The sequence below is a fragment of the Theobroma cacao genome, chromosome 1 (assembly GCF_053813885.1).
Source record: "Theobroma cacao isolate CCN51 chromosome 1, ASM5381388v1, whole genome shotgun sequence".
In the NCBI taxonomy this organism is placed as follows: domain Eukaryota; kingdom Viridiplantae; phylum Streptophyta; class Magnoliopsida; order Malvales; family Malvaceae; genus Theobroma; species Theobroma cacao.
Genome location: NC_142639.1, coordinates 10,711,125 through 10,736,515, shown reverse-complemented (window position 1 = coordinate 10,736,515; position 25,391 = coordinate 10,711,125). Strand labels below are relative to the sequence as shown.

Sequence of the window (25,391 nt, the reverse complement as noted above, 5' to 3'; positions counted from 1 at the left end):
TTCGATACAGATTAAACCTCAATATATTTACCTACTATCGGGGATAGAAAAAAAAAACATTACTAAAACAAAAGCAACTAAATAAAATTACTGCACCCGAGTATTTGGCTCATTGGTTGGTACATGATCTCCTACTTAAAGAGCAAAGTTCGAATCTCTATTTCTCAATTATTAAAATAAATAAATAAAATTACTGGGATGTAAAGCTACCTATACTAGTTCATCAACCATATGGTGATGTAAACCTAAAATAAAAGACCCCTTAATCAAAATCTTTCAACAATTTTAATGGGTTTAGGATCTTTACCAGGAACCAAAAACGATAACTTTGATTCTTTAAGCCATTTAATAATAACTCAAATACATATTTCAAAATTAAAAGATAATTGAATTGAGAAATAAAGAGAGATCCCAAAGCCCATAAAGAAAATGAAAAACAAAACAAGAAGAAATAGTACCTAAATATAGTTTTGAATTTTGAATCTTCTTTTTTCTTAATCTTCGTAATAACCAAAAAAAGCTTGTCTGATTTTTTTTTTTAATATTCTTTACAAAGAGAAAGGTAAACGGAGGGAGATCACAATTTGCGTTGGAGAAGAATGATTTGCATAAAAAGAGAGAGGAGAGGAGATGGATTGAGAGTGGGGATATTTTTTGAAAGGATAATGTTGCATTATCTTTAATAGATGAGGATATTTTTTAAACAAAAAGAAAAATTTTTTTAAAAAGTTGATATGTTTTTAAAAGAAAAAAAAAGAGAAAGTTCATCTTTGGAGTTAATATAATTTTTTTTTTTAGATTTTGTTCTTTAAAGAAAGTTAATTTTTTTAAGAGCTTTTCAAGATACTATTTAACTCAGTTTCTGCTTTTAAGTGATACATACATTGAAAATAAAGCTAGACTAAATAAACACTAAAGCTATAACTTTTTAAAATTATTTTCAATTACTTAAGCAAAAAATATTTATCAAATATTCGAATTACAAGATAAATATAATATAGTACTATAGTTACTTGTAGTTAAGGGTTAATTTTATTTATAGGAAGAGCATCTTGAAATTTTGATTAATTAAACATAATTAAAAGTTTGTTCCTTAATTGCAAATAAATTTTCATAGTCAAACCGAACTGATTTAATCATTTTAGATAAACCTCTTAAACTGAATTAACCAAACTAATCAAATCATTTTAACAAAAATTTCGATTAATTCCATTTTAATCAAGTTTTACTCACCCCTGCGATTATATGAACGAGCTGAGAGCGGCGGGAGTTAGATTTTCCAGTCCTTTGCCAAAGTCTAACTAAAATGGTCTGTTCTTATGGTGAGGCTTCTTAGCCCAAGAAGCAAAGCCCAAGTGTTTAGGATCATATGGCGTCCAATTCTCTTATAGGAGTTAAAAAGAAGCTTTGGGCTTCTAAACCCATAAGAAAGACTCCAATTTCCAATGCTGGGCTTGATTTGGTCGTCAACAAGTCTATATGGGAAGCTGCTCTTCGTTTCGCAAAGATACAACTTTGTTTCTGTTCCAGTTGCTCAAGTCTCGACTCGGCACTGCACATCTCACATCATGCCTTCTCTCTGTCCAATAATTCTCTCAACTTTCTCTTTCCATTTTCACTTTTCCACCTCTTAAATCTTTCTCAATTCACAAAAAAGAAAATCCCTGAAAAGAAAGAACCAAAAAAAAAATGGCCAACGTTTCCGTTGCTGCAGAATGGCAGCTACTCTACAACCGCTACTACCGTAAACCCGAACTCTACCCAATGAGATGGAAACACATGGATTTATCCCGCAACAAAGTCGCCTGCGCGCCCTTCGGCGGTCCAATTGCCGTGATCCGCGACGATTCCAAGATCGTCCAACTCTATTCCGAATCGGCCCTCCGCAAACTCCGCATCTTCACTTCCTCCGGCGCTCTCATCTCCGAAACCGTATGGAAACACCCCGGCGGACGCCTGATCGGCATGTCGTGGACCGAAGACCAAACCCTAATCTGCATCGTCCAAGACGGCACCGTCTACCGCTACAACGTCCACGCCGAGCTGATCGAACCCAACGTTTCGCTTGGAAAAGAGTGTTTCGAGCAGAACGTGGTGGAATGTATGTTCTGGGGCAACGGCGTCGTTTGCTTGACGGAAGGCGGGTTGTTGTTTGGCATCCCAGATTTTAAGGTGATGAGTCCGTGCCAGCTGGCGGAGACGGGGGCGGAGGATTTGCCGAATTGCATGGCGGTTATCGAGCCGAAATATACTGTTTCTGGGAACGTGGAGGTGTTGGTTGGGGTTGGGGACGGGATTTTGATTGTGGATGAAGATGGAGTACAGAGAGTGGAAGGGGAAGCGGTTCAGGGTCCGGTTCAAAAAACGGTTGTTTCTTGGGATGGCAAATATTTGGCCATTTTCACGCATGATGGGCGGATTTTAGTTACGGATATTAATTTTAAGGGAGTTTTGTTGGAGTATAATTGTGAGGTTAGTTGGATATTTTCCTTTCCTTTTTTTTATTAATTGATTAATTTGGTTATTATATGAATGCATGTTTATTATTTTATTTGTGAAAATGAATTTATTAATATGCAATTAAGTGGAAATTAATAGTTTTGATGAAATATATTTTTGATATATTGAAATGATGAAAATAGTAATGTTCAAGATGGTTTTGTTTTTGTTGCAGAAAACTTGGATAGCCTTGATAAAAAATGTTTGTGAATTCATTATAATTCTATAGGGCCGTCTAAATGCTATTGATTAATTTTATTTGGTTAGGTACTCATTTGTTGTTACTTTGCCTACTTGCTTCTTCTATGTTTTCTCTCCAGAAGTAAAAAAAAAAAAAATATGTTGGATAGAAAAGTAGACAATATTTTTTGACTGACTTAAAAAGTAAAGATACTCTTCTTTTTGGAGAATAAAATATATGATTTTATTTTTGTATGGAACAATTTTGTTAGAATTTGATATTACGCTTTAGTCATTTGTTCATTTTCAATTAATTGCTTGCTTTCTGCTAATTGCTTTTTCTTTAAATCAACTTTTAAAGAGATGAAAAGCAAGAACAAAAGCAGTTGGCTAATGAAATTCATATTTTGATATGTGGAGAATGATGACAATATTAATCGAGATGCTTTTGTAATTGCTGTGTGAAAACTTCAACAGCCTTGATGAAAATATGGTGAATTCATTCTAATTCTGTTGGGGTGTCTGAATGCTACTGACTATTTCATTTGTTTAGAATTTTGATCTCTGTCGGTAAATGTTTGACTGTGTTATAAATTACTTTTGCATAAATAGTCAGCTCTTCCTCCAGAGCAGCTAGCTTGGTGTGGATTGGATAGTGTACTTCTTTATTGGGATGATACACCATTATTGATGGTGGGCCCTCGGGGAGATCCAGTGCATTACTTTTATGATGAGCCGCTGGTATTGATCCCAGAGTGTGACGGAGTGAGAATTTTATCAAATACAAGTATGGAATCTCTGCAACGGGTTCCAGATTCCACTGTATCTATCTTCAAAATTGGAAGCACATCACCTGCTGCGTTGCTGTATGATGCCTTGGATCATTTTGACAGGCGAAGTGCCAAGGTAGCCAATGCTTTCTTTTACATAGAGAAATAGTTGATTTCAAGTTCGTTATGGTAAATTTTGTCAATTTCTCTGATATCTTTTGCTGCAAAGATGGAGTTAGTTGTTTTGCTGCTTGGTTTATGTTTGAATATTGCTTATTAATTTGATAAAGTCTATAAGTGCATAAGCACACTTCATATTTTTTTTTTTTTTTTTGTGGACTTCTTATCCTTAGTATCCTAATATTCATGGTATCTTTTTCCCCTTTCATTCTCCTCTAAAATAACCACAGGACAGTGAAGAAATGATAAATAAATGAGTTTTTTGTTGAGATGGCATGATTCTTTTTCTTGTTGTGGGTGTGATTTCTTAAAGATGTTTTGGTAAACTATTTGTTACCAGGCAGATGAAAATTTGAGATTGATACGCTCATCCTTGCCTGAGGCTGTTGAAGCCTGCATTGATGCTGCTGGTCATGAATTTGATGTTTCACGTCAAAGAACTCTATTAAGAGCTGCAAGCTATGGACAGGCCTTTTGCAGGTCAGTCGTAATTCCTTTTAGTGTGGCATTTGATGCTCGAACAAGCTGCTTTTTTGGAAAACGAAAAACATTTTGAAATTTGATTTGAGTTTCATTGCTTGTATGTTTGGCACTAAACTAGATGGTTGTCACCTTTTTCGAATCTAATCTCTAGATGTAAGTTTCGGTCAGTTGTATAAAATCTGGGATCTAGTGCTTTTAAATGGAATGACATAGGCTGTTGTTGAAGTGCTGGGATATGTATCGGAAAAATACTTTTAGGAATCAACTTTTTCTGCAAAGTGTAACTACTCTATCTATAAATGCAGAGAAAGGAGGTTCAGATTAGATGAATCTAGAAGCAGATGAAACTGAAACCCTGGTTACATAATTTTGTACTAGTACAGAATTCTGATCAAGGTTTTCAACCTGTTTGCAACTACTCAGTTCACTCTTTTTTGTTCATTATATATCCAAATATGATACGTTGACATAAATTTGCAAGTAATACTTTTGATTCTTGAATTGCAACCTATGAAAATGCAAAATTTACCTATAAAACACCAATTGTCTTTTGTACTTATGTGCTGTATTATAAAAGTAAATTTTAGCATTTAATATTTGAATTCTGAATTATTATTAGTTTTCAATGCTCTTAAGATTGAATTCACATCAACAAATCTACACATTATGTGTCTAATAGTGAAAAACTGAACTTAATTAAATTGTTTGGGAACTGCAAATGTTGAATTTTGAATACCTATTCCAACCTATCTTTGTAACTTTCAAATTGCACATAAAATTTAAAATAGGTAGTATGACAGATGATAGAAACATAGTTAGGAGTATTGAACTGTACGAAATATAATATGATCTATGAAAACAAGTTCCAAAAATCGTTTCTGGTGGATGTGTTCTGCATTCAGCAATGAGAAGGTTCTCTTTGCTGAGAGTCTTAATCTTTTCTTTCTCTTTCATTTAAGATCATCACTTTAGTGGTTTATATCTGTAATCAAAAGAGATTGAAACTTGCTCAATTTAAGTCTGTATTTTAAAACAACTTATGTTTTTATTGAACAACACCTGTCAGAAAAAGTGCTCTTCTGATTTTATTATAATTTGGAATTTTTTATTTGAAAGACCATCAACCTATTGGCCTTGCATTTTTATTCTTAGTCTGGTTAGGAAAGCTCTAAAATTGTCCACATACCTCTTTAACCATGCCATTTCTGCAATGTCCTTCCAAATTTCAGAAGGCATGTGGTGAGCCAACTACACCTTGTATGGTTGGATTTGCGAAAAAAATCAAAACAGTTATTAAGAACCTGGCAAAATCTACTACATCTATAGTTGAGATTTGAAGTTTTTATATGCACTGCTGCAATTTCCTCTTTTCCCATACTCATGCTTGCTCTTCAGCTGTAATGGATGTTTTTCTAATTATCAGTGTGATAATTTGCTAGCTGCCTTCTACTGGATTTTATTTGTAGTATTAGCTATTTTCTTTAAGCATGAGGATTTTTTTTCTTCTGATTTATGCTGTTGATAATGATATCCAGTTGGCTTTGGCAGCAATTTTCAACGTGACCGTATTCAAGAGATGTGTAAAACTTTGCGGGTCTTAAATGCTGTGCGTGATACTGAGATTGGCATCCCTCTCAGTATTAATCAATATAAGGTCTTAAAGGCTTAATGATTTGCCATTTCAATTTTTTGATGCTGAAATTACCTTTCCCGGACTGATTAATGTGCTTCTCTCAGTTGCTTACACCATCTGTGCTGATTGCTCGTTTGATTAATGCTCATCGTCACCTTCTTGCACTGCGGATATCAGAGTATCTTGGAATGAATCAAGTAGGTTCCAATGTACTTATTTCTCAATATGTCAATGTTATTTTAGGTTTATGTCCCATATTAAATTTTCACAACTTTGCATGTCCTATAACAAAAGTAATGAAAAATTAAACCTCAACACTGCACCCAAACTTCATTTGTTTGATGGGAATTCAGTTGCACTTGAATAAATTTACAGAGTGCAATGCCCATGCATATTAGTATTGACTACTGGGTCCAAGTCTTGTGTTTGTGCTGAGTTTTCTAATTTTACTCTTGTATCGTGTAAAAAATGTGGCTTGATATTTCTTTCATTTCGGTTTTCTTGATGAAATCACTTTATTGTTGCTTTCCCCCCTTCTCACCCTTTTTGAATATCAAACGGAACACTTGGGGCATGTGCAGCAGGTCTTTTCTTGGGAAAAATTGTAGAAACATGTTGGAGAAATGACAGTTTGAATCTGAACAGTATTGTGTCACTTGAATAAAAATTCTAGTATAAAATATGCAAAAGTGATGGAGGCAAATGCTTAGCAGAGCACAAGATATTTTAGTTCATTTGGTTTGTAGAAAAGAAATGGTGGAAATGGATTAAACTATTCTATTGGAATGGAAATGAGTATTGCTCCTCGTTGTTTTTGTTTGTGGAAATAATGAGAATTGGAAACAGGTATTCTATTCCTCTTCCTAGGCTTTGGTAAATAGAATATTACAAGGAATAGACCAATAGCTTTATTTTACTGTAATAAATTGGGCTGATTGAGTCCAGTTCTTTCTGATGCTTTTTCTAATGGCTGATTTCTTTGTAATGGGCTTTCCATACTTATTGACCATGGGAGTTTCTAGCTTTTTATATGTTTATAATAAAATTCTGACAAGTGTTCAAAAAAAATGTAACAGAATTTTGAACATCAACAGTTCTTTCTGCTCTTTCTACCCCTCCCCCCTCACTTTTCCCATCTTTTTCCTTTTCTTTTGCCCCTCCTTCCCCCTATGCCCTCTTTTCTTCCTCTGCCAAATTGCAGTAAGATTGCTTGATACCATGAGTTAATATTGCCTTGTGGAGATACGGCATCACTGGGGATTGTATTCCTGGTGAGCAGCTGGTCACAATGTAACATAGATCACATTGCTGAATGATGATGGCTTTTAGAGTAGAGCTGGAAACTCCAAACATGGAGGGAAGTGGACTTGTGTATTCTGGCTTTGGGGGGAGCTAGAAGGACAAGACATGCTAAGTTGGAAACATGACATTTAGTTGGAATTTTTGTGTTAGAAAAGCTTCATATATCCTCTTTAGCAGCAATATTTTGCACCTGCATGACATGTTGTTGAAACTTTAGTGGTGATTGAGATTCTTGATAATCATGCCATGTGAAATCTATGGACTTAGATCAATGTCAGTTTCTGCCTCACATAACTGCACCAATTAGTTTGCTTTGTTTTGCTTTATTTTTACCTGCTTTAAAATGTGATCTAATCGGTATCCTGGAAATGACAATTTGTGAATATTCGGGAGTCTAAGTTACATATTTGTCCATAATCTGCACTACTAGCATTTGGATTGCAACATAGGGTTATGCTCCTTCATTAAATATTATATTTTCTTGTCTTGATTTTATTGCTGCATTTTATTAAGCGTTCATCTTCTACTGATTGGCTTCATGTAGGAGGTGGTGATAATGCATTGGGCATGCTCAAAGATAACAGCTTCATTAGCAATTCCAGATGCCACTCTCCTAGAAATTCTACTTGATAAGGTAGCCCAAGATTTTTGGTATATTTCTGCATTTGATTTTATGTAAATACATTATCTAAATATATATGCTTTTTGAGTTTCAGCTAAGGTTATGCAGAGGCATATCATATGCAGCAGTTGCTGCTCATGCAGATAAGAATGGCCGGCGAAAGTTAGCTGCTATGCTTGTGGAGCATGAACCACGTTCCTCTAAACAGGTTAAATTCCTGATCATTATATTTGTTGGAATCTTACGATATTGTGTATATTGATCATGATCTTTCCTTTTTAGGTGCCACTTTTGTTAAGCATAGGAGAGGAAGATACTGCTTTAATGAAGGCAACGGAAAGTGGTGACACTGACCTGGTTTATCTTGTTCTCTTTCATATCTGGCAGAAGGTATTGCTTTGACAGAACAAGAAGCTTTGTTTACATTTGTTTTATCGCACAAACCATAAAATGGAACTAATATGTGTGAAGGATGGAGAGGTGGGCTTAATTGGTAGGGTTTCACCATCTATTTGAAAGGTTGCCTTAAAGTTTGATTTTTCTCATTGAATGTCTTGTTAATAATACCTGTCATTGGCTGCCTGCTGATACTTGAAATGGAAGTGCCAATAAAGTTTCTTGAACTGATTCCATTCTTCTGTTCATGCAGAGGCCACCTTTGGAATTCTTTGGAATGATTCAGGCCAGACCCCTGCCACGTGATTTATTTATATCTTATGCACGGTAGGTTCACAATTAAAGGAATATTATTACTTTTTTTCTTCAATATCATATTTTTAATCTTTTGTAAGCATGACCTTGCAAATAACTATGGAAATTAAAATTATTGAAGGCTACATGTAAACGTGGTCCAGGTAACATGATATGTTAAAAGTCTCTTAGAGGCTGAAGAGCTAATATAAGGTGCAAGACATGGTGCGCTCTTAGGTGGTTGTGATACATTGATATTAGGTAGTGAATAGTATTGAGTAATCATAAAATTATAAAGTGATAAATATATTATTTTAGGAAGTATGCTTTGTACCTTGATTTTTACTTTTGCCTTTAGAATAGGTGTTTGCATTCGTTGTGGTTGTGTTGAGTTGTTTCTGGTCATTTATTTGATAAATGGTGGAAATGAAGCTTTTATCCTCAAGGATTTTGTATTTTCAATTTTTTACACTACATGTGTCAATGTTTGTATTGATTATTCATGATATTTTGTGTTTCAGGTGCTATAAGCATGAATTTTTGAAAGATTTCTTCCTTTCTACTGGACAACTTCAAGTAAGTTTCAGTGCTTGGGTGCTTTTGTTGCTCTTACTACTATTAAATTATTCTTAGAATTTTTTGTTGGTGTTATTGGTATTTTTACCATTATTATTATTACTATTCTTGCTGTTCTTATTGTTGTTCATTAGAAACGATTCAACTGCCAAAAAGGAAATTATTAGTTTGCTTTTGTATGATATCTGATATCCTAATGGTATTCAGATATGAGATCATTGAAATCTCAGAATTGATTGGTATTCTGATCATAAGACTGTTGAGTATGTTAAATCTTTTCAGATGATATAATATACAACGCTTACTGATTGTTAAAGACCCTTGCAGATTATTTGCATCAGTTATCAGTTTTATGACTTTTAAATTTTCAGCTATGGCTGGATCATAGAAATCACTACAGTTTGTCAGCTAACCCTTCCATGGATCAAAGATGTTTAGTGGTTTACGCTCTCCTTATGGGATCAAAGATGTTTATTGATATTCGATAACAACCCTACAATCTTAGTTTTCCAAGGTAATGGGTTGTGGGAGGCACCTTCTGGAAATTAGTCAATGGAGATAAGTAGGTATAAAATTTTAGGCATGATACCAGGTGCCTTCTTTTGCAGTGTGTGAAATGTTCATGTTCTATGTTGCATGAATAATTGAATATCTAACACTAAGCAATGAAGATGTCCTATGCCTGTCTTGCAACTAGAACAGTACAGAGAAGGGAAAAGATAAAGGGTTATGGTAAATTGGGAACTGACCAGGAAAAGAAAAGGACAGATCCCTCTCTCTTTCTTGCTCATTCAATCCTTCATCCTATTCTAAGTTGAGTATTTTACCTTTAAGCTTCTGCTGGTCAAAGCTTAAATATGCATCAAGGACCTACTAAGTGACTTCCATATTTGATTATGTGATGAATGTTTAACGTGCAGTTTGTTTGATTTGTAGGAAGTTGCATTTCTTTTGTGGAAGGAATCATGGGAACTGGGAAAAAATCCAATGGCAACCAAAGGATCTCCACTCCATGGTCCACGGATAAAACTAATTGAAAAGGCCCAGCATCTTTTCTCAGAAACCAAGGAACACACCTTTGAGTCCAAGGCTGCTGAAGAGCATGCAAAGTTGTTGAGGTGAGGGATATTAATTACTTTAGTGTTTTGTGTTTGTTAAGGCATCAAACCTCAAACTAAGTTGCAATTGGAGAGGTAAAATCTAGGTAGAAATAACTGCAAATGCCAAACGCAATTGATGTGAGGCATAAAACTACATAATAATATTGATGTCTAAAGCCAACCCTTAGGGGGAGTGCTAAGTTCTATTCATGTGGGCATCTCTACTTGTTTGCTAATTTGGTTTTATGTTGGTTAATATGATATTAAACTTCAGATTGTTTGTTGCCTTGTTTTGTAGTCCATTTGATGGGTGTGTTCTTCTCAATTGTTTTGTAGCAGGTGCTCACATCATTTTTAACTAAATAAACGGGTTTGTGTTTTAATAGGTTATTGTTAATTGGGTTCAGATATTATAATTGAGTTCAGGTACAAGTACCTCAAAATTACCAGGTACGTTGCCGTTCCTAGGTTATTTTAGGTCGGGACTGTAATTTGTGTATTTGTTTGTAAGGCAGGAAATAGAGAAGGCTTAATTTTAGAAATCTTGAAGATTCTAAAGAAACCACATTCTTTATTTGGTTGAAATGCAAAATACTCAGAAATGTTTATTAGATGTATTCATTATCTATAATAGCACTGACTATAGCCTCCCTCCAGTATTGAATGGGGAAAATATAGGAGGCTAAAAGAAGCTAGGGATTGGAGTTCCTCATGCTCCTTCATATAGCAAGATTTAAATATAGTGTAACAGGAAATTTTGTCTCATGATCCATACTCATGATTGGAGTATTATAGCTTCTCAGTGTGTCCATCCTGGTTTTCAGTCATCATCAGCCAATATTTAGTTTTCTTTCTTTCCTTTCTTATAAAATGAGTTGCCTACTAATATACCAATTTATCTACTTTTCCGAACACTTCCAAATTATACAGAATACAACACGAATTAGAAGTAAGTACAAAGCAGGCCATATTTGTCGATTCAAGTATCAGTGATACTATTCGAACATGTATTGTTCTGGGGAATCATCGGGCTGCAATGAAAGTGAAGACTGAATTCAAGGTTCTTAAACTGCCCCTATATTCTCTCTTGCTAAGAAGTTTCTCTTTTTGGCACAAGATATGGCATTCATTATATAGCTTCTTTGACAGTTTACGCATCTTTCATTTAAATTGCCCTTACTATCCATGGAATCATATTTGTTGTTTTATTGCTTACTTGTCTCAGGTTTCTGAGAAGAGGTGGTATTGGCTTAAAGTTTTTGCTTTGGCTACAATTAGAGATTGGGATGCTCTTGAGAAGTTTTCAAAGGAGAAGAGACCACCAATTGGTAAGCTATGAACATTCTTGTTCAATTTTGGAGAGCTAGATAGATAAGACATAATCATGCATTGTCTGCAAGTGAACTCCACTGCCTACTATTATGAAAGATATAATTATTGCTTTGTTTGCCAGCGGTTACCTGATATTGTGAAGGCATGTATTGTAAATTAACATCATAAGATGAAGTGATATGGGATGGGTTTTCGTAATGCAGGTTTTCCATCCCGTCCAATTTTTATATCCTTATTGTGGCACTAGATGGAATAAAAGAAGAATTATAGGCAAAGAAAAAAAATAAAGAAAATGGAAAAAGTAAAGATATTTGTTTACATTTAAATTATAACCTACTGATCTTTTAGAAAGATGGAGTTCAATTAGTCGTTTCTAAAGGAGGTTTAATTAAGGTCAATGCTGTTTGAAAGGTTATTTAGGTTTTAATTATCTTGATTTTGGAATAAATATTTTAAATCATTATTTTTTTAATTGACCCATGTTGAGGGATTTCTAGGGACACAATAAAATTATGGGGTTTTCATTGCACAAATGTAAAAGGTTTAGTTTAATCAGCCTATTAGCCTAAAATATTTTTGTCTATCAGTTCATACATACATGAAAAAATGTTAGTATTTGTATTGTCTTAGGTTGGTCCATTAATTTTGGTTTTAAAAGAGCATGTATGTTTATATCGATCCTGCCTTAAATATGCAAATTTGATTGGTAGATCTCATCAAAGGATCATATTGCTGTTTCATTTGGCACCTTTTTTCTTTCCATTTATTGGTAAACGGGGAAGAGGAACGGAGTGTGGGTGGGGACTGAAGAGGGTGTTCTAGTCTGATTTTTGTTGTTGTTTTTGTGTGAATTTCCCTTGTTATGTAATGGAATTGCAACTAGCATTAACATAGTTTGCATTGAATTTGGAAGTTAAAGGGTGAAAGAGAGTGGGGAGAAGGGGAGGGATAAAATAGTAAAGGTACTGGTTTTGGGTTTTTTTCGATGAATACATCAATTAAATACCATTTTCACTACAATGAGTGTTTTGTTCTTCACTTTCTTTGTAATTACGAGGCATGTTAGTTTGTTTACAGTTTTTTTTTTTTTTTTATCTATTTTCTGTGCATCAAATAGGTTATAGGCCATTTGTTGAGGCATGCGTTGATGCTGATGAGAAAGGTGAAGCTCTAAAATATATCCCCAAGCTTGCTGATCCTCGAGAAAGGGCTGAGGTAACAATTTATGTCCAATATTTGTGTTTGATTTCTCCGGCTTTCATGGGCATGTAGTATCTACTTTTCTGTGTGATTGCTAATCTAGTAGATGCAATTGATAGCTTTTCTCGTTAGAATAGATGTAATAAGTTTTTTCTTTTATTCCTTTGCCTCAAGATCTGTGTATGGTTATGACAGGCTTATGCTCGGATTGGCATGGCCAAAGAAGCTGCTGATGCTGCTTCCCAAGCCAAAGATGGTGAATTGCTGGGAAGATTGAAATTGACATTTGCACAGAATGCAGCAGCTTCATCACTTTTTGATACTCTTCGGGATCGATTGTCTTTCCAAGGCGTTTCCTAGTCGTGTATCCCTTATCTTATTATTGGTGGTTTTATCCTTTGTTAATGCCATTGTTATTTTTGAAGTTTCAGCTATGTTGTGTGTATATATTCCTGTCCTTATTTATCCAAAGAAAAAGCAAGTGGTTGTGCGGATGTTTATAAAAGAATTAGTGATTGCAGATTGAGCGTATAGGACAATGAGTTTCCTTTGTAAGTATCATTTTTCCAATGAGATTGCTTCAATTTACAGAATTGTTGGTGGACTTCCATTAAGCTATCAAAGATTACAATAAATTGCTCAACAAGCTGCTGGCCTAGCTCTGGCCTTCCTCAGTTCATTCATTATGAATACGATGAGAAGATTAAAATCAGGCTATGCAGATTCAGATTGAAAGAAGATAGAAATTTAGGCCATGAAAGGAAAAATTATAGTTTAAGAGCTGAATGGTTATGAACATCAGAAAATTCAGTAGACAAGCAAGCAATTGAGATTTGACTGTCGCGAGCTTAAAGGGGAAAATGCAGATAAAGTCCAGCAGCTTGTTTTATAGGTTTCATCCTTGTTCGGGAGCAGATCTCCGTGTTTAGCTTATATTATTTCTACTCGTCTAAGCTGCATAGGAAGGGACATGAAGTAGAGAGAGAGAGAGAGAGAGAGTTTTCATCTTGTTGATTCCAGCAGGACAGGAGCTTTCCTTTAAAAGGGGAATTTTAACTTTTAAGAAATAGTTTAAATCCCTCTTGCCTGCTCTGCCCATTGCCCTCCCATCCCTCTTTCGGTCGGTGACCGATTCTTCGCGTTAAAATGTCAAAAACATATCCAAATAAAATATTAAAGTTCAGAGTTAGACGAAAAAACCCTTAAAAGCTTTCCAAAATCCCTTTTGAATCCGTAGAGTATATGTTGCAATTTTCGACACAGTTTTTCCCAGCATCCAAACACCATCCTTGGAAAGCCCAAAACCGGAATGTCTTGCAAATGTGGAAGCCGTTCGACCTTCCGCGATGACGTGACCGGCAACCTCGTCTGCTCCGAATGCTACACCGTCCTCGATTTCGACAACTACGACGCCCAAATCGGCGGCATCAACGGTCCCCAAGGCACCAACATCCACATCGGCTACGCAGGTACCGGTTCTCTCTTCAGTTACAAAGACAAGAAAATCTTTCAAGCCAAAACCTTAATCCACGAATACACCTTAAATCTTAACATGTCTTATTCCGAATCCGACGTTACTTCTATGATCAATGAGATTACTGAAGGGCAATTCGGTGGAGGTGATTGGTTTAATGTTTTAATCGGTGCTTCTTGTTATGTTGTTATGAGGAGAGATAATAGGTTTTTGCCCGCTGCGGAGGTCGCGGAGGTTGTTGGTTGTGATGTTTATGAATTAGGTAGGATGATTGCTCGTGTGGTTAAATTTTTGAATTTGACTTTGCCTGAGGTTAGTATCGCGGGTTTGTTTGAAAGAGAGTTGAATAATTCGATGAGGTTGGCAAATGTGGATGGGGAGAAGAAAGAGAGGATGAGGAAACAAGGGATTTTTTTGGTCAACTGTTCAGTCAAGTGGTTTTTGACCACAGGGAGGAGACCACTGCCCATAGTGGCGGCGGTGATGGCGTTTGTGGCAGAGTTGAATGGGGTGGAGGGTTTGAAGATTGAGGATGTAGCGAAGGAGGTTCATGCCACGGTGGCTACTTGTAAGTTGAGATATAAGGAGCTTTTGGAGGCACTTGTCAAGGTTGCACAAGTATTGCCATGGGGGAAAGATGTGACAGTGAAAAATGTGGTCAAGTATGCACCATTTGTGATTCGATATATGGAGATGAAGTCCATGGAAGAACCTGGAGCAGTGGAAAGGGTTGAGAATTTTGATTTGGATGATGTGGTTAGTGAGTGTTTGCGAAAAGTTGCTGAATATGGGGATGACAAGGATTATATTGAAGGTGATTCCCAATATTTTGACGGAAGGGATAGAAGTGAGTTTCCTAGGATATATAATGACAATAATATAGGTAACCTTAAGCTTTCACATGAATGCTTGTCCATGATTTATACAAATTTTTTGAACGAAGTTGATGATGATAGGTTGGAAGGACAAAGTGGAAAGGTTCATGGGAGAAAAAGTAGAGGGCTTGAACTTCATGCATGTAAGGATTGGTGGAGTGGAAAATCGGAATTAAGTAAAAAGCTTCTTCTTAAGCAAATTCTGGAGAAAGAAATAGGTTTGGATGCGATGCCACCATCTTTTATTGCTGGTTGCAAGGCAAATGAGAGGAGAAGGAAAAAGATAAATGCTGCTAAGGTGCGGATCAATAAGATCATTGATCCATCCAATTCTGGTTCAGATGGTAGTGGCAATTTTTGCTCTTCAGAAGTTGTTTGTGCTGGGAAAAAGAGAAAGAGAAGACAAGCCAGTGAAATTGATTGGGAAGATTTTGTTATTGAAACCCTCCTCCTGCATCAGGTGAAAGAGGAAGATATTGAGAAAGGGCATTATAAAGCGTTGCTGGGTTTGCATGTCTTCAACTCTGGGATGAAGTGAGAGCTTTCAGTGCAGAAGCATGTTTTTGAGTAACTTGCATCCTTGACTGACTGAATTTTTCTATAGAGCGTTTTGTCCAATTTTTTGTTTGAGCTTTGACAGCAATAGAAAACTTTTTGATACTATTGATGACAAACAGAGAAAGGGAATTTTGAAGTCTCTCTCTCTCTCTTTTGTAAATCCTTATAATGACAAAATCAGATTTTGGAGCATATCTTGTGTTTAAACACTTATACCAAAGAAGAAATTGAATCTCTTATTTTCATTTTTATTATTCTTCCGTAACTTGTTTCTAGATTCTATCTCTAATATAAGAAATTTTGGTATTTAGATTTTTTATTGTGTTTTCGCGTTTAACTTGTGCATTTTTGTTCTTCTGATTGCATACCATCTTATTCCAATAGCTATGTTTTATACACTGTTCTGTAGGCAGAAGGATGGGAAATTTTGATGCTATTTGGTAAAATACTAGTTGACTTTGAACCCTGTTTCAGTTGTTAATAAGCTTAGATAAGGACTTTTGTTCCAACCCGGCGTTGGCCATCTTCCCACTAGAACCGGGTTCATTGGTTGTTAACATCCTAAAATTAATCTTTTACAAGAGTCTGTACATGGTGAATAAAGTGACCATAATTTTCTAGATTCCTCCAGCTATGTTCTGCTTTGTGGTCAAATAATGTGTCAAAACATACCGTGTGTTTTGACAAGAGTTGCTGCTGTATTTGCATTTGTATTCTCTCAGTTTACTAAAGATTGAGATTTGCCATTACAGATTGTTTCGTTGCCAACATTTCAGTGACCAGACAAAGTTTGGTGCTTTTCACTTTTTGACTTAAATATTTATACTTGAAAGTTGAAACTGTCACGAATATGGCTATGAAGGAAGTATCAATGCTCAATGTAGAACTGGTAGTAGCATTGCTTTTGCCTGCACATGTTTGCACCCATTCAGTCTCCAAATCTTTTAGGAGAAACTATTGGTGGTGAAGAATATGTTTGAGATTTTTCTCTTTACCCCAAGGTATTGTTACCATATATTCATGAATCAAATGACTTAAAAGGGCCTTTTAAAAATGTTTTCCTCCCTCACCCTTCTTATCATGAAACAAAATGCAATGGCCCTTGAGCCTGTGGATTGCTCGTTGAATGCTTTAAAAATAATCAGCCAATGTGAACTCGTTCAGAAAATGAACTTTGGTTTAGGTCCTAGAACTTGGAAACTTCAGATGCAGATGCTTTACGAGGCAACTTATCAAATACCAGTTGCACCATGCAGGGCATTAAGGGACGGCAACTAAAGGGAAATAGCAACCAAGTGGTTAACAAATTTGTCGACTCCTACGTCCATTGAAGATCTTTACCAGAACCATACAAAGTTGCAGACACACTTCAAATATGATTTAAGGAGGTGAAACTGTAACTATAATATTAAATATCATTTCTTAGCTAGTACGGAGTATTAACACAAACTGCACACTCTCCAATTTTAATAACCATAGCAAATATTATAAATTGTAATTGACCATATTCATCAAATTAAAAGTAAACTTATCAAACCACAAAATCTTCAAAACAAGAAGGGATAGAAAGTGAACGTAAAATGCTCAAAAATTGATCTGTCCTCTCAATCTAAGAAGGGAAGTAATCAGCCTAGAAGGCTTAGCCTACCCACAACTAACTATGAAGACAACTACATAAACAAGTTGGGTCTTGATGCCTTGTAAGTTGTCTTAAGCTTCCTGGTAGGTGGCCTAACCTTCTTGAACACGAGTGGGAATTTGATTTTGGAGTTGTGGAACTGCTTGGTGCTGTCCCTCTTGCAAAGTTTTGCTGGGATGGTAGCTGTCTTGATAATTTGAATGCATGGAAACCTCACCCTGTGACGAGATGCCATCTCATTGTACATCTGCTCTACGGCACCATTGAGAGTTGTATCTCGGTACTCCTTGTACATATTGTGATACCCAGTCCGACTTTGATATCGCAGCCAAATACCATAGTTCTTGATTTTGGTTGGGTTTTTCTCAAATATCTGAGATCACATGTATACATCATGAGAAAATATTGATTTCTGTTCATTACTAGATGTAATTAGAACTATAGCAGTACAGCACAAACCTATTTCACCAACAGGGGAAAATAAAATACTAACGTAAAAACTCCCCAATCAAGTTTATACCCAGCAACAAACTAGATACAGCAGCCACCTTTACAACAACCAATGTCAGTACAAATAGAACACAACTGCACTGCTACTAAAGCACAAGTGCATTGGAACAAGGTTTGAAGGTAAATTAGGGTATAAATAATTATTTTCTTACTTTTATTATCCACTGTGTACATGGGTAAATATGAGTGCATGTTGTCTCCTCTACTTAGCTCTCTCCTGCCTCCCAATAGGTCCAAACTCCCAAACACAAAAGAGTTTGAGAATGTTTTCTTTCCTCACAATCTAACAAAAAGTTTTACCTTCACTAGCACTGGTAATTTACTCTGGCCCATCAAATGTCCCAAGAAACCAGGCTCAGATGAATAATTAACTAGCACCAACATTTAGAAATGAAATTAATCATTTAGCACAAAGCTTCTTTTAAATCAAACCAAATTTAACTGGCCTGGAGAATTTTGAGCTTAAAATGATTCGAACTTCAAGTCAGAGCAGAACATGGCAGATTTCTTTAAAACACAATTCCTTGTCCAAAATGCCACACCAAATAAAGCACACAAACTAACTCAAGCAGCTCAAAAGGTCTAACTCCAACCATATGGAAATCATTCCCTCATAGGAAGAGAGACTTGGCTGAACTAAACCCAAAGATATAAGATAGACCTACTTCTTTCAGCACTGGCAACTCTACATCCAGTATATGGCAAAGAAAGCAACCAAATTGGAAAGGAACGTAATGCCTAAAGAAGTCCAAGATCTCTTTCTTTTTTAAAATAAAATAATGAACACATGGGGGAAAGGCTTTTAAGGTGTTTTTCCTCCTAAAATATATGCATGAGATAACCTCTTAACTTACAGTAATGTGATTAAAACTGTGTTCAACACCTAACTGCAAGTCACTCTTAACTTCAAATTATGAATGAACAATATAAGTCAAGCATTTAGCTGAAAATTTGGATCATTTATCCAGACTTCTAAATACAGTAGGAAAAGTTTATTGAACACAATAAACATAAGATAAGAGTAACGTAGCCTACATATTGAAATGCATTGCAATAAATATAAGCTATTGTGGGGTTCATAATTTCAAAAGAGATGTAAAGGGCAGGAAAGGGTTAATACCTCATTGATAGCCAAAACTTGTCCATTGCTTTTCTTCACTTTCTTCAGCTTCCTCAAGAAATACCTAAAGTAAAAGACAAAGACATCAAGAAACAAACCAACAAAAAAGCCAAATAGAATATGTAAAATTTAGTTTACAGACCAAAACTTGGATTTGGCACGGACTTCGTTAGTGGCCCAAAGCTTCATACGGTAAATCTTGGGGTGCTCATCTGCTTCTGTTGGGAGACCTCTCCCCACTACCTGGTACTGGTGATACTGTTTTTGTTTTTTTTTTTTTAATATAAGAAAAAGGAAAAGAAAATCAGAACCCAAAATCCCAACACCATTTCATCACCAAAAAGACACAAAATAATATGAAAATTGACTGTTAACTCACCCTGAAGGAAACCATTTTTGGAGCACTGAAGAGAAGAAGAGAAGCTGCCGCTCGCTGCTTACTTGCCTATGGTTTCTCCCTCTGCTTCTCCATGGCAGCGGTCGGATTAAAAACCCTACTTTCGTTCTTGTAAACTAGGGTGGGCTTACATGGGCCTCAGGATGACCCAAGCTCACACTCCCTTCAGTTGCTTGTTTTTTGTGATAGAAAGCCCAAAAATACATGCCTAGTGCCAACTCTCTCAGCCCAGTTTGGCATTGCAATTTATTTTATTTTATTTTTGGGTTCATGCTTCCAAGAAAATGTAGTGATTAATCAAATGCAGGTCAAATAGCAATATCAAAAGGCTCCCATTCTTTTTATAAATAAAAAAGGAAAAAAGAATAATGCGAAGAATTGGTTTTCAAAAAATAATATTAATTATTTAATTTGCCTAAGTCACAAATCTTCTTGGGCTCAAATTATCTGGTAAGGCCCAACCCTTAGATATTAAAAACCCTAAAAGATTGTTAAGCCCAAAAGATTCCACTGTTTTTTCTTGTTTTTCTTTTCATGTTTTGTTTGGGTTTTTTGTTTTTTGGATAATTTTAAAAGCGTACTCCTCGTGTTGCCCTAATGCATTCAAAATGTTACTCTCAAAATACTAAGATTTATGTATATATATATATATATATATAAACTACTAAAATTTTTAATAACCATTTAGATACATTTTCAGTAACTTCATATGTGATTTTAGTAATCTAAATTACTGGAATATTGCATACATATTACTGAAATTTTAGATATTTGTGTTGTTACGTGTGATAAGAGTGGTGGAACTATTAAGTGTTAAGGGTTGGGTTTGTAATGATATGTTACTTGAAAAATTATTCATAAACATTTGCTTCTAGCATCAACATGATGTAACAAGTGATTTAAGACAATAGGCAAGTTGTAGGAGGTTTGTATTAGGGGGAAATATCCAGCAGTTAAAAATCCACACACACACCCAAAAGACAGAAGGGGGGGGGCTATTCTTAGAAAGTTCCTAAATCATACGTAATGACTTAATTTTCAATATGCGTGGAGATAGAAGATAGTCCAATCTTGGGTGGAAATATGGAATCTGCTTAAGCATCCATCCCTTGACCAGGATGGGATTGGATGGGTGGATGGATGGATACCTAATGCGGCTATTGGTTTTGATGGGATGACGATTGCAAGTAAGCGCTCGCCATCCACGCTTTGAAAACTGTCTTTGTTGAATTCTCTCTTGATCACATCATTTACAATTACACATTCTCTCTGCCTCCAACCACACCTCGTGCTTTTCTCAAAACCACATTCCACAGCTTCAACATCTACCTTTGGATTGCACAGATTCAACGTTATTTTCGTTTTATGGATCACGATTCGAATATGAATTTTTCAAATTTTAATCATTAAGATGTCTCGTTAACAAATGTGAATTAATCAGATTGAGTCATAAAAAGATTACTGTTTAAATTTGGACCATGTCACTAGATATTCCAATCATAAATTAAAGCATCCAACTCTTTCATATTAGAAGTGCAAGTAAATCATGAACCATTCAAACTCAGATCAGAGTGACTAGGGGAATATTATGAAGACTTTGATAATACCCTCCAATCAGTGCAGCCATGTTTGAATATTTTAATGGTTAGTTTAAATGACTCATGAATCTAATAAGAGTTTTATTTTATTTTTTTTTCACAATTTATTAGTATGACATAGTATGCAAATAATTCAATGAGTAGTTGATTCCGTGCTACATCTTATTCAATCCATAATTGAGTCTAATAGAGTCAAATTTGAGATTAGTGCAATCATTTTTCTTAATCAAGCTGGGAGCTGGGAGTCCTTATCTCACATCCAAAGAATGAAGAGATGGACCATGAACATCGTTTTTGGAGCCGCAAAGTTTGTAAAATGTAAAGCCAAAAGTATAGCCCTTGACTAGCATAAAGCAGCTTTGGTTGTGAACTGGAACAACTTTTGAAAGGAAATTTAGAAGGTAAGGTTCCCAGCATTTCAAGTAATCCATGCAAAGTACAAGAGAATAGCTTCTCCCATGAACACCATGACAAGCAGCAACATGTTTTTTTCAAAAAGTTGAACAGCAGACATGATAAGACTATCTCACCATTCATACACAAGGTAATCCGACCACATGTCTGAAAGTTCTAACTTGAATTGGGCTTAGTTAATGGAGCAAACAAAATTAGCATCACAACAAATGAGTCCAAAAAACATTAAAGTTTCTGGGTGTTAGGAGGTCAGCAGGAACAGCGAATTGCTCTGATGGTGATGCCCCCACCACCCAAAAAAAACAAAAATGATACAGAGAAAAGGGGAAATGAAATGAGATAGGAATAAAGAAAGTATGGCGCACACCTAACAGTTGACCAGTCTTAAATAATATGACTGTAATACAGTTACACACCCCTAACAGTTGACCCGTTCTTTATCCGTATCAACAATATAGAAAATATTGGGAAATTAAGCAAAATAACATTCTACCATTCCTTGTAAGAATAAATTACAACCTAGAAGGAGCTGAAATTATATATTTATACTAGAGAAAGTTGGAGCAATCAGAAGAAGACACAAGTCCCAGACAGCGAGTCCAAAACCAGTTACAGTAAAGCACTTGCAGGCAAGTAGAGATTCCATAGAACAATTGTATGATAATATTCCTGCATTCAAGGTAGTGAAATCTAACGTATGAAGGCATTTACCAGTAACTGCTTTGATTATACAACAATTCAAGAATGCATTGTACATTTATGTGTAACTGACCTGTAGTCAATTTTATCATCTGAACCTTACAAAAAGAAATATAATGAATCTAAGTTTTCGTATGTTACCTCTATTTTTGAAAGGAAAACTAAAAAGAATATCCCCCTCCAGAAACTCCATGTTTGCAGTTTCTATCCTACCACCTTAACTCTAAACAAGATTTCAAACATCTGCACACTTCATTGGTGCATATCCCAGTCTAGACTTCTTTGTGTCATACAAGATATGGAAATTCTGCTGCTGATAGTTTCCAATAATTGAAAGGGCTGATCGTGGAGTCCCCAAAATTGCCAAACAAACAACATCCTCTTCAAGCCAGATGAAGTAGTTCTCAACTGGGAAATTCCATACGGCTCCATCAACAAACTGAATCCCAAAATCAGGCAGCTCCACATTTTCAACTCCAGACACATTGTAACAAGGATCCAAGACTGGAAAATCTTTCAAAACTGGATATCCTTTTGTTTTCTTCACAAATGCGTCCTTAATAATCTGATAAGTAGGGTCTGCAAAATAACTTAGAGTAGTACCCGAATCAATGATTGTACCACCAGCACCATCAGCTGACAGCTGCCATGTCTCCTCTGGTATATTCAACACCTCTCCTCCAACAATGACTGATTTTATCTGGACATAGTAAAATGTATCAACAGAATTTTCCTTGCCAGCAACCAATGCTGTGAAATTCAAGTTCGGGTGGCTCAGAAGATCTTTGTCTTCCCCAAAAATCAACTTGCTGCTGACATTGGCATCACTGTTTCGATCAACAAGACAATAAGAAAAAGAATGACCGTATAGTGATTGCAGCTGAGAGGCAAACGAGAGAGGTCCTCTCCCAAGCCCCAACAACCCTGCAGCACCATGGAAGAGGCCTCTATTCCAATGGCCACAACCAAACATCACATTCTCCACCTGTCTAAATTCTGATTTCCCACTAGGCGATGTGAGATTGACAGTAAATGTCTCAACTGCAAAATCACCAGTCGTATTGGAACTATCCCCATACCAATAATAGTAAGGACACGTTTGATTCTCAGCTTTGCAAGGCTGAGGAGGATCAGGTGATGAAACCAACTGACACCTAGGATCGTGGCAACTTATATTCCTAAAGGAACTTGACTCCCTAGGATCATAATGAGGCCCATTTTGCTCGAAACAATCATAACAAGGAACACATTGAATCCAATTAAGGTCACTACCAGTATCAAGTATCAAAGAGAAGTGTTTGGGAGGAGTACCAACAAACACATCAATAAAATACTCTCCTGAGCCAAGACTCACACCAGACTCCAAAGTTGCCACAAGCTGGCCAGGAACCCCACTTGTATAGGGTTCTGGCGCTGCTGCTTTTTCAACCACAGGCTTCAAATGCTGCTTTGATTGCTTCCTATCATTGTTTAGCCTTGAAATGACATTTTGGTTCTTCTTCTCAATGACCCTTGTACGAAATGTGCGAATTCTGGTCAAATCCCTCATCGTTGACTCCAAAACAGAATTTTTAGGCTCAGCCTTCCCATCTATCTGCCTATGCTTCAAGTGCAGCTTCACTGACTTCTTTGGTTTTTGTTGTTCATCTTCCTCATCCTCATCGTCAAGATAAGAACTTACTTCTTGGGAAGCTATCTTTTGCGATGGTTTTGCTTTCTTCTGTTTTGATAGGCTGCAACCACTGTTGCTTGTTGAAGAAGAAACTGCATTGAAGCTCATGTGGTCAGGGAGTTCGATGCCAGTAAGCGTGGAGATGTTGGAATTTCCATTTTTGATGTGATCATGATGCACTCTAGCAATTGCTTCAAAAGCACCAGAGGAAATTGAAAGAAGAAGAAGAAGAAGACTTAGAGAAACTTTCACCAACATTGCACTGATCTTCTCTTGTTTGGTCACAAAGAAAATCCTACATGAAATGAAAAACAAGACCCCAAAAGCTGAAAAAAGTCTCAAAATTTAAGGCCTAGCTGGTGAGAGGAAAATCAGGAATCTTTCTTCCGATTCAATAACAAAGAAGAGTATAAGCACAAAAACCCAGAAACAGGACACCAAAACAAAGAAAAACAAATGAGAAACAAAAGGCAAGACTCAAGAAAACCAAAACCCAGAAAGAAAAAAATACTTTAAATTGTTGAGGCTTTTTTTAGAGAAGAGAAACAAAATTTCTGGGATAAAAAAAAAAATGAAGGCAGAGGAAATGGAAACCTAAGCAAATAAGAAGGCAAAGGCAAAGGGAGAAGCCTTCAGGGAAAGAAGAAAAATGGAGGCTTTTTTGGCTGGTGGTGGTCTGCTTAGAATCAGTGTTAAAGACTTTGAATCAAAACAAAAGAAAAAGAAAAGGAAAAGTCTACTTTCCAAAAACGCGGTTTCATATGGAAAAAATAAATGCACCGAAAATTACCAACTAATTAATATATACTTTAGAGAAAGAAAAAAGATGTGATTTTACCTGGTCTTCTCGTTGATGGGTTTCTTCCTCTCTGTTTCCTGCTCCATTAGTTTAAACTTCATTTGGCTTTTAACTACTAAAAATACCTGTCCTTTCACGAAAGCCAGTTCACATTTACAGCTTTCTCAAAACATTTCAACCATGGCCAAGTCAAAGCAAATGCCTCACTCGTTTCTATATTTCCTCGCTCTTGGGTCTTGGCCTTGGGGTTTTTACTTGGTAAAACTCTCATCACCACAGTTTTCTTTTTTCTTTTCTTCTTCAGGTAAAGGTTTGATATTACGCCATGGGTATACTCTATTTTTTAAAGCGCAAATCTTTTCATTCTGACTAAACAAACAAAGGAGAATACAAAACCGCGTGGAGCTTCAGTTTTACGCACATCTCCAGACTCCAAAGGCGATGAAAAAATTACTCGCAAGTTGAAAAAGTAGGAGGCCATTTTTTCAGTCGCTGATATATTTAATAAACATATAATTACATTCTAATCTTATTCGAGGAGTTTAATTATTTTTTTTTTGTCTACATGTAAAATATATAGGTTTTTTGTTTAGAACTTAATAAATATACAAGTTCGGCAAATTAAACATCATCAATCCATTACTCTCTTTCAAAAAACTTTTAAAAAGTCAACAATCCAAATTCAGAAAAAAAAATTAATGAAAGCTCAACTTAATATGATCAAAATCCAAAATAATTTAAATTTGGATTAATTTTAAATGTGAAATAACCTAAAATTTAAATTGTGTAAAAAAAAATTAATCTTTTCTCATTTCGAACTTTTAATTTGATTAGAAAATAATAAATATAGTATAAATAATTGACAAATATGACTTGAATTGACTCAAATTCAATTACTTCTCTAAATTGAAACCCAAAGCATCATGGACCTGAATTTTAAAAAGATTTATATTTGAAATGACATATAAGAGAGGAATCCGCAGCGATGATGATATGAATTTTAGATAATTTAATTTAAAATAATCCACTTAAACTTAACTTAATCCACTCAATTCGCACCGTCACCTAA

General features: G+C 35.7%; 4 protein-coding genes across 5 annotated transcripts; 2 read left to right on the top strand and 2 right to left on the bottom strand.

Moving 5' to 3' along the window:
- Positions 1-1,499: 1,499 nt before the first annotated feature.
- Positions 1,500-13,160, top strand: VCL1 (vacuoleless1 (VCL1)). Of its 2 annotated transcripts, XM_007048924.3 has the most exons (15): positions 1,502-2,472; positions 3,292-3,585; positions 3,970-4,109; positions 5,661-5,766; positions 5,850-5,942; positions 7,592-7,681; positions 7,764-7,877; positions 7,952-8,059; positions 8,319-8,392; positions 8,881-8,935; positions 9,872-10,053; positions 10,966-11,095; positions 11,261-11,363; positions 12,485-12,582; positions 12,763-13,160. In XM_007048924.3, the coding sequence occupies exons 1-15, from the start codon at positions 1,690-1,692 to the stop codon at positions 12,925-12,927; spliced, it is 2,535 nt and encodes an 844-aa protein (XP_007048986.3). In that variant the 5' UTR covers positions 1,502-1,689; the 3' UTR covers positions 12,928-13,160. The 2 variants fall into 2 exon arrangements, with proteins under 2 accessions (XP_088662783.1, XP_007048986.3); XM_088806657.1 differs by lacking the exons at positions 11,261-11,363; positions 12,485-12,582; positions 12,763-13,160 and adding an exon at positions 10,334-10,405 and having other exon boundaries at positions 1,500-2,472; positions 10,966-11,097.
- Positions 13,161-13,275: 115 nt separating this feature from the next.
- Positions 13,276-15,668, top strand: LOC18612236 (POLLEN-EXPRESSED TRANSCRIPTION FACTOR 2). The gene has a single exon (XM_007048922.3). It carries the CDS (start codon positions 13,877-13,879, stop codon positions 15,452-15,454), a length of 1,578 nt encoding a protein of 525 aa, XP_007048984.3. The 5' UTR covers positions 13,276-13,876; the 3' UTR covers positions 15,455-15,668.
- Positions 15,669-16,938: 1,270 nt separating this feature from the next.
- On the bottom strand, positions 16,939-19,239 carry LOC18612235 (large ribosomal subunit protein eL20). The gene is made up of 4 exons (XM_007048921.3): positions 19,123-19,239; positions 18,886-19,001; positions 18,744-18,807; positions 16,939-17,486 (listed from the first exon to the last, which is right to left on the bottom strand). The coding sequence occupies exons 1-4, from the start codon at positions 19,135-19,137 to the stop codon at positions 17,145-17,147; spliced, it is 537 nt and encodes a 178-aa protein (XP_007048983.1). The 5' UTR covers positions 19,138-19,239; the 3' UTR covers positions 16,939-17,144.
- A 2,619-nt stretch (positions 19,240-21,858) lies between these two features.
- On the bottom strand, positions 21,859-23,928 carry LOC18612234 (aspartyl protease family protein 2). The gene has a single exon (XM_018128805.2). The coding sequence runs from the start codon at positions 23,779-23,781 to the stop codon at positions 22,087-22,089; it is 1,695 nt and encodes a 564-aa protein (XP_017984294.2). The 5' UTR covers positions 23,782-23,928; the 3' UTR covers positions 21,859-22,086.
- Positions 23,929-25,391: the final 1,463 nt, after the last annotated feature.

Coding starts and splice junctions, on each gene's coding strand:
- VCL1 (XM_007048924.3), top strand. CDS start 1,690: ATGGCCAACGTTTCCGTTGCTGCAGAATGGCAGCTACTCTACAACCGC. Junction 2,473..3,291: donor TGTTGGAGTATAATTGTGAG/GTTAGTTGGATA, acceptor TTGCATAAATAG/TCAGCTCTTCCTCCAGAGCA. Junction 3,586..3,969: donor TTGACAGGCGAAGTGCCAAG/GTAGCCAATGCT, acceptor ATTTGTTACCAG/GCAGATGAAAATTTGAGATT.
- LOC18612234 (XM_018128805.2), bottom strand. CDS start 23,781: ATGTTGGTGAAAGTTTCTCTAAGTCTTCTTCTTCTTCTTCTTTCAATT.
- LOC18612235 (XM_007048921.3), bottom strand. Junction 18,808..18,885: donor CGTGCCAAATCCAAGTTTTG/GTCTGTAAACTA, acceptor CTTTTACTTTAG/GTATTTCTTGAGGAAGCTGA. Junction 17,487..18,743: donor AAGTTTTGGCTATCAATGAG/GTATTAACCCTT, acceptor ATGTGATCTCAG/ATATTTGAGAAAAACCCAAC.
- LOC18612236 (XM_007048922.3), top strand. CDS start 13,877: ATGTCTTGCAAATGTGGAAGCCGTTCGACCTTCCGCGATGACGTGACC.